General features: G+C 32.4%; 1 protein-coding gene across 7 annotated transcripts; it reads left to right on the forward strand.

Annotated features, from left to right (window-relative positions):
• Positions 1–100: 100 nt before the first annotated feature.
• LOC118449811 (uncharacterized) lies at positions 101–6,877 on the forward strand. Of its 7 annotated transcripts, none has more exons than XM_035884864.2 (10): positions 3,118–3,531; positions 4,441–4,596; positions 4,686–4,908; positions 5,233–5,369; positions 5,456–5,677; positions 5,754–5,936; positions 6,029–6,148; positions 6,237–6,411; positions 6,545–6,599; positions 6,738–6,877. In XM_035884864.2, exons 1-9 carry the CDS (start codon positions 3,367–3,369, stop codon positions 6,580–6,582), a joined length of 1,419 nt encoding a protein of 472 aa, XP_035740757.2. In that variant the 5' UTR covers positions 3,118–3,366; the 3' UTR covers positions 6,583–6,599; positions 6,738–6,877. The 7 variants fall into 7 exon arrangements, with proteins under 7 accessions (XP_035740762.2, XP_035740763.2, XP_085518728.1 ...); XM_035884865.2 differs by having other exon boundaries at positions 6,735–6,871; XM_035884863.2 differs by having other exon boundaries at positions 6,719–6,849.
• Positions 6,878–8,099: the final 1,222 nt, after the last annotated feature.

Genomic DNA, 8,099 nt, shown 5'->3' on the forward strand with positions numbered 1-8,099 from the left:
TACAGTTTGTCACGTTAGATGGCACGAAGGGTGCACTATCGTTTCGGCGGATAACTTTAAATGTTTCTTTTCGCCGATAGATGGCAATAGTATATACGAATTATGGATGACTTAGAAAGATGTGTCAAAGTAGGTTATGTGCCAAAGTATATAAATCTTGTCTTAATTTAATACTATTTGCATTTCACTAATAATAGATATAAATATATTAATTGCTTCCGAAGGACATGCAATAAAGGTAGTTATATATTAACTTAAGGAATATAACGATAACTCCTAGCATCGTTAAAACTAATTTTATGATATATCATTAGAGTAATCTCATTGTGTAAAGATGCATTCAATTAATTTAATATAAAATTCAATAATGAAGATTTCAAATAACAAGGAAGACGGTATGCAAGGGAACAAGGAAACTGTGAATCTTCTCGATCTTTTATCAGAAACAGAATCAGACATACCAGATTTAGTTCTAACGCCAAGGAAAAAGAAAGTTAAACGGTGAGAATAAATATCAATAGTAATATTCGATATGATACAAGTATTATTAATAAAAATTTTTATAGATCATTTGTTATTATGATATCATATTTATGTTATAGGAGATATAGGCAAGGAAGTACCGTTAAAATTAAAGACAGCGACATATGTGGTTGCAATAGGTCCGACATGAGAATCATATCGTTATGGGTAGTAGCCTTATTGATAACATTTTGGTTGATAGCTTTATCCTGGCTGGCTGCAATTTTATATGGGGAAATCGAAAGGATGGACACATCTATAAAATTGGGTAAGTAACATTAAAATATATCTGTAACATTTTAATACATTAATACTTTTTATCCATAAATATACATATATATCTACATCTATGCGTAGCATGTTTAATATGTAAATATAAATTATTAGTAGTCGAATAAAATATTCTGGAACTAATTGTAACGAATTAATTGATGAATGCTTGTTTATGAATCATGTGAAAAAATAATTGATGAACGTTTAAATATATTTCTATTATCGTTTTTATAATACGTGTGTGTACTTTGACATTAATATTAATTTTATATAATGTTAGCGTTATTGCTATTACTTATTCTATATTAAGAGTTTCGGTATGACAGTAGTACGAATACGGTTTTTATCGTACGAAGCAGCAACCCCTAGCGGTAGGAATAGAATTGTTCTTCGCGTAAAGGAGCAACCCCTTCTTTCGTCAGTCGATATCAGAGAGACGACGTGTGGCGGGCGGGCGAGTCTCGTGCGTGCGTGTGTGTGTGTGTGTGTGTGTGTGTGTGTGTGTGTTTGTGTGTATGTATGATGTGTGTGTCAATAGTGTGGCCTCCACGGAAATCGTTCGTCCATTTGGCACAACGACGTTTATTTTCTCCTTTTAAGTTCTAACGCGGCCTAAATTTCTTTTTCAAATCGAATATATGCGTGTTTATTCATACGTTTGTGCTTGGATATTAAGTTGCAACTGTCATGAAAAAAAGAAAGATGATATCTTTTATCGTGTGAAATATTCGCAAAACGTGTAATAGTTTACGATCGATTATTACGAGAGCGAGAGAGAGAGAAAGGAATAGATATGTATTACATATAATAGTTCGTTCAACACGACATTTAATTCATTTCATTCATTTTATAAACGATCCATTTGAATTTTTTGAAGGCTCGATTAAGTATCATAGATTATTACGACGACCAATCGATTTCATCGTGTCAATTACGAATGATTTCACAACGTCAAGAGAGGGTGGGCGGTAGTGAGAGAAATAAGAATAGCATTAAAAAAAAGGAAAATTATATAGAAATATTATAATATATTTTACGTGTTTTACGGACTACTATATCCGTATTGTGTCTTCAACTTTTGTACAGGGTATAAAAGTTCGAATCGATGAGAATAAGACTTTTATAATTCATTTCCAACGCGGTCGACACGACTCGAAAGATAAAACGAAACAGTTACCTTTTATGTCACGACAATATCACCGTCGGATTCAAACGATGTTAAGGCCAAATTGGTTTTTTTAATCGAAGAAAAACGTGTGCCGAAAGTGTTTCGCGATAGATAACATCGCCAGTTAATATTACATTGGTTATCGTACGCTCTGATGACAACTTCCACGATAAAAAAGAAAAAAACGCTTAACACGATAAGTATTCTTCGGTCGTGAAAGCGAAAAACCAGTCTTATGTCAAATTCGTAAGTTGTAACAATTGCCGACGTATCGTATTTAAAACAGTGAAACGAAACGAAACGATTATATGAAATAAAAAAATGATCGGTCATTGAATAATTAAGAAAAAAACAAATCGTGAAGTTTTTCGTTAACGTTTCATGGGAATATTTTGTTAAGCCTTCGAATGAACGTACTCTACAAGTGCCTTGCTCGAATGAAATAGATTATTGACCACATACAATTGATATGTAATTTACAAGGAAAAAAAGAAAACGCGTTAAGGTGGGATTTTGAGATAACGTTATTATCTGAACGAGATAACGATGTACATATGTCCAAGAAGAAATATCTATATATATATATACACACACGTATGTATGTATATCGATGTGGATTGTCGTCCCTTATGATCCGACGATAGTTTCTATTTACAAGTATCAAATTAAAATCAAACATTGAAATAGCAATTTACATATGTCTCCTGAGGACGAGAAAACAAAGAAAAAGAATAATAATATTATTTCGCTTACTATATCGTCACCTTTTCATTCTCTTACGGTCTTTGATTACTTGATATTCGTTATCATTCGTCACAGACGGAAAACAGTCTGGCCTGGTTTCGCGATAGAGACGAAAGCAAGCAGTAAATTGTTTCGACGAAAACTTCGAGCAAGTTCACTTGTCCACGCATGCACCCACGCAGGCATACACATACAATAGATTGTTGTACATAGTCACGTGTATTTGATTTTAAAACGGCAAGGAAGACAGACATACGTGTCGGCGAAGACACGTCTTGATTTTCCTATGTATGTGTATGTGTTGTAACAAGTTATACAGATGTGTATGTATATACATATATATATATATATATATATATATACAGAATGAGTCAGCATTTATTAGCGTCTGAAATAAATTTTTATTGGGGATAAAAAAAAAGTGAAGAAGAAGCAAAGAAAAAAATAAATAAAAGAAACGTGACCTATAATTTCTTTGGTTGGCCAATAAAAAAGTCAATAATCGTGTCTATATAATTTTTCGTTGAAACATTTTTTAACTACTGAACAAAAGAATTGTTTCAAGTTTGACAGTAATTATTGACTCACCCTGTATGCACAAGACAAACACAATGGAACACGTGTATAACAGAGCGGAGCATCTATAGCGTGTCCATAAGATGTGCGCGTTTTCCTACAAGGCGCGCTTACCTGCTGTTATTGTTGGCCACCAATTTGATGATAAGAGCTTCTCCTCAGTAGTGTCGCGACAATGTTCGGTCGTAAATGCATCGTCTTTTAATCGCTCCGTATCGCTCGTAATCGTTGATTATAATAGCCTCTTGGTAAATTTCACCGTGACCATCGTTTTAAGTGTTGTTATTTCGTTTTAGAAGACCGATAACGAATGCGTCGACGACAAAAAAGTTTTTAATTTTGCCGACTACGAAAAAATACAATATAATATATTTTTATTCCTTCTTTTTCGTCTTCCCCGTTATTGTTCTTCGCAATGAACATACTCTACTTATTAAACAATTGATAAACAAGCCGTATTACATTAATATCGTACTTTATATTGAATACGTGAGCCATTATATTAATATCTCCTTTCTCGTCTCTACGTTAATATTCTTTATATATATATATATATGTATATATATATATATATATATATATATATATATATATATATACATATGTAGAGGTGCAAAAATTAATATTAAAAAGTATAATTCATGTTAATTTCTATCAACGACATTAATAAAGGTAAAGCGAGTATAAATGAAGCTAACAAAAGAGATTTAAATTTCGATGAATTGGTAATTTCACGTCTTATTCGTTATAATTTCTCTGTACCTTTTTAATACGGTGTGCATTGTTACGTGCCAAAAACAAAAAAGAAAACGCGCCAATAATAAATTATGGACGTCATTTCTGTACGGAAACTGATAAAGGAAATTGATATGCATACGTATGTTAAATTAAGTAAAATAATAGGTAAGATCTTTGGATGAACGAACATGACCTTCCATGGATTATTCTCAAACTATCGTCATGAAACTTCATATCATCGAACGTGAAGGAAGAAGTATCGGACATTTTTTAGCCGCAATGACACCATGAATAGCATTGTTTAGCAATTAAAGACTATAAAAAAAAGTCAATGATTATAATATAACTCTGTATTATAAACTTGACAACTACCTCGAGATATACATCGGCATAAGAATAATAAGTATATGTAAATCAAGGAGACGAAGGAGGAGTGTTTACTTGAGATGGACTCGGTAGCGGTTACGGTTCCGCTTCGTCAACCAACGAAGAAAATGAAGAAACGTAAGGAATTGGATGCTCTTGCACCTCCACATGCCGTTTCCAGAAGAACTTCCGGCAAACGTAGTTCTCAGGTATGATGTATTTATCTTTAAACAGAAATACATTACGTTAGAATTACTTTGATATTGCCTTTTTTTAAAAATGATTATTTATTTTGCAGGAATTATTGACGGATAGCAGTGACGAACGTTCAGAATATTGGAACACGTCTACAAGAAGCAGCCGCAAATGCAGAGGAAGAAGGAGCCAAGCTTGTCCGGGATTTCTTAAGGCTTGTAGTGCCTTTTTGGCATGCGCTTCTGTCTTAGCTACTGCTAGCTTAATATGGCTTTTCATTGACGTTCGTCAACAACTCACCGCCTTAAGAACGGAATTGGATCAAGGTATTGCTAGGAACGAATCCCATTGCGGTCGTTGTAAATCTACGATAATAAAAATATCGGCCTTTCTTTTTCATCCTCTTTTCTTACATATAAAAGGATCTATGTATATATAGGATCGTTGTAAATTAGTTCCAGAATGATATCGCAAAATGTGCTTTTGTAAGAATTTCACAGATATTATCTCACCTTATAATAATCATCGATCATTTGTGTTAAATAACGACATGGTTAAAGAATCTTGATATCAAACAGAGTCTTCTCCATTACTACAATGGCGCTCGTTTTAATCTTTCACGAGATCCTTCTATCTTTATCGCATTGCAGTAATTGCCGGAAACGAGGGTGTTCCTGATGCTTTGCAAAAATGTCATTCCATGTCGAGGGATCTGCAAAATAATCAAACCGTCATTTTCTCTCATTTATCGGATCTTAGATTTCAAATAAGCAATGTCACGATTCAGGTAAATACGTCATATCGTCTTAAAATACTTGTTATATGCTTCATTATTTTCTAGTATTTGATACTTCTAATAAGAACTCATTGTAGTTAGTAAACATACAACATGGATTGCATCAAGTTCAAGAATGGGTGCACGCTGCGCCAGAGCTTGCTAATGTTCCTAAAGATTTGAAAGCACTTTCGACGACCGTTGTTTCATTGGGCAGTCAAATAAGAGATTTGGATTCAACTGTAACAACATTAAAAGAAACTAATACGCGCCTACAAAACGTTCAAACTACTGCATTACAAAATATCAGCAGCGTACAGGTAAATTTTATTATATGGAATAAATGTGCATAGCTTTGAAAAAATTTAATTCCTTTCTCATGGATCATTATTACAGCACGCTCTTTCTGAATTAATCAATATAACGCAAAAACCTCAAATCTTAACTACCAACGAAACCAAACTGAAAACCGAAGAATTAAATGCCGCGATATTGCGTGTAACAAATAACTTGACGCACGTCAATGAAACTCTATCAAGAACTCTTCAATGGACTAGCGAAGATCAGAAAAAAGATCATGTAAATTTACAGTGAACTACATTTATTAGATTAACCAATAATATTCGTTCGTTATTGTATTCGTTGGTAATAATTTGGTCGCATTGTTTCAGAAAATATTGAATTCCCTCTTGGATACGACCCAAAATGTTAGTACAAAGGTTATATCATTGGAAGGAGAATATGCAAAAATGTCTGAACAAATAACTACATTGCCATCATTAACAGAACAAGTATATAATATTTTCTTGTTTTTAAGATGAACAATTAATGTCATTTAAAGGTCTACTTTGATGTTTTTTTTTTTTTTTTTTTCCTTAGGTCGAACGAATATATGCAGCTAACGTTGAATTGAACGATAGACTAAAACGTTTGGAACAATCTTATATTTCTGTAAAAAATTCGACTACTGCTATGTTAAATACGATAACGAAAATGAAAAATTACAAGAGAATTGTTGACGATCAAGATGATACAACAGAAATGCCCATCGAAGGTATGTAACCGATGAGAACATTTTTTTCAAAGAGATTTTATGATAAGTTTTAAATTCTTTTTTGTTTTTTTTTTTTTCTTTTTTTTTTTTCTTTTTTTTTTCTTTTTTTTTCCTTTTCTTTTTTTTCTTCCAGGAAGTCAAAATGTTCAGAGGATAGGCACAAACACTTAAATATAAGATAGATATAGGTAGAGTATAAATAATATTTCCAATATTGTGATTTTCAAAAATAGCTCCTGCACGTATGATAAAGCAGTCTGTAGGCAACGTAAAAAGAGATGTGTAATTGTAAATATTAATAAAATAGGAAACTATCCATTTAGCAGGAATTACATATTTAAACTCTGGGTTATGTATGCACGTCAAAGAAAAGGATGTTATGTCGAAGTATGTAATGAGCATTACATATTATTAAATGAACGTTCTGCAAGTATTTCGTGACCTGGAGGAAAGAATCTATACCAAGCAATAATTTGTACAATTACACAATATTGATATTCTGATACATACATTGAAAGTACATACGTTTGGAAATACTTACAAAGTACAAAATCTACAAGTTCTCATCTTTGTCTACACTTTAGTCGAATGAATTTCTATTGGTATAACATTTGTTAGACATCACAAAGGTAGCCTCATATATGTCCATTAGATATACATGATTTTTTCAATTTGCAAATTTAAAAATTCTTTCTTTAAATAATTACTTCAAAATTACAATTATTGCCACCTAATGATTTTCTCGATTTATCAACTCGATTCATCATAACGGAACGTTTGTTCTGCACGATAATATACTTAGAGTAGTATTGTTTATAAGTATACAAAGAGGCACAGATGAGTGCTATTTTTTACGACAATCTATACAAAACGTGGTCAGATAAAATTAATCAAAACTACGCACATTACACAACATTCGCAGTATTATACCTAATTCGTCCAAAGCATAAGTCTTGCATATTGTACGTCATAACTTTACTGCAGTACATCGATTTCATCATCTTATCACACATTTCTATTAAGTAGTCTTTATCGATACGTATAATAATTAACTATTACCTAAAGACTGTTATTTTCTCGTTAAAATTTTGATCGAACTAATAGTCAAAGGAAATACCATGATCAAAACACATAATATAATTCCAAGTGCTTTTGATGCTGGATTAACCCCAAGAAAAATAAAAAAAATAAAAAGATTCGATTGGCCGTTACGGTATGAATCAATTAAATTTCACTATTTGTACATTTGTAAATTATTAAATAACCATTTAATTAATACGCAGTAATATACGAGATAAATCTATAGTGTGTGACCTTGATATAAAATGAATGTGCATAACGAAATGGCGCATTGCTAGGATATACCTATGTTGAAAAAGGGTTAATAAAAACTTGAACGTTAAAGTAACGCAATATTTTCACTCTCATATTCATTTCCAATTCAATCTCATAATTTGTTTGATTTCTTCTTTAAACTTGGCATTAAGTTTCACACACTTATTAATAATTTGCATATTATTTTATAATGACAATTTCACGATCGTATCGAAAAATGGCGCGCAAAAGGTAGAAGGGGGATATGATGATGACGAATGGCAAAGAGAGAGAGAGAAAGAGAGAGAGAGTGAAGAGTAGCGGGTGGGGATACGCGCGAGAGCTTGAAACATTAGGATAGGTCCGGTTACGTC

The sequence above is a fragment of the Vespa mandarinia genome, chromosome 19 (assembly GCF_050613455.1).
Source record: "Vespa mandarinia isolate Hongniang chromosome 19, ASM5061345v1, whole genome shotgun sequence".
NCBI lineage: Eukaryota > Metazoa > Arthropoda > Insecta > Hymenoptera > Vespidae > Vespa > Vespa mandarinia.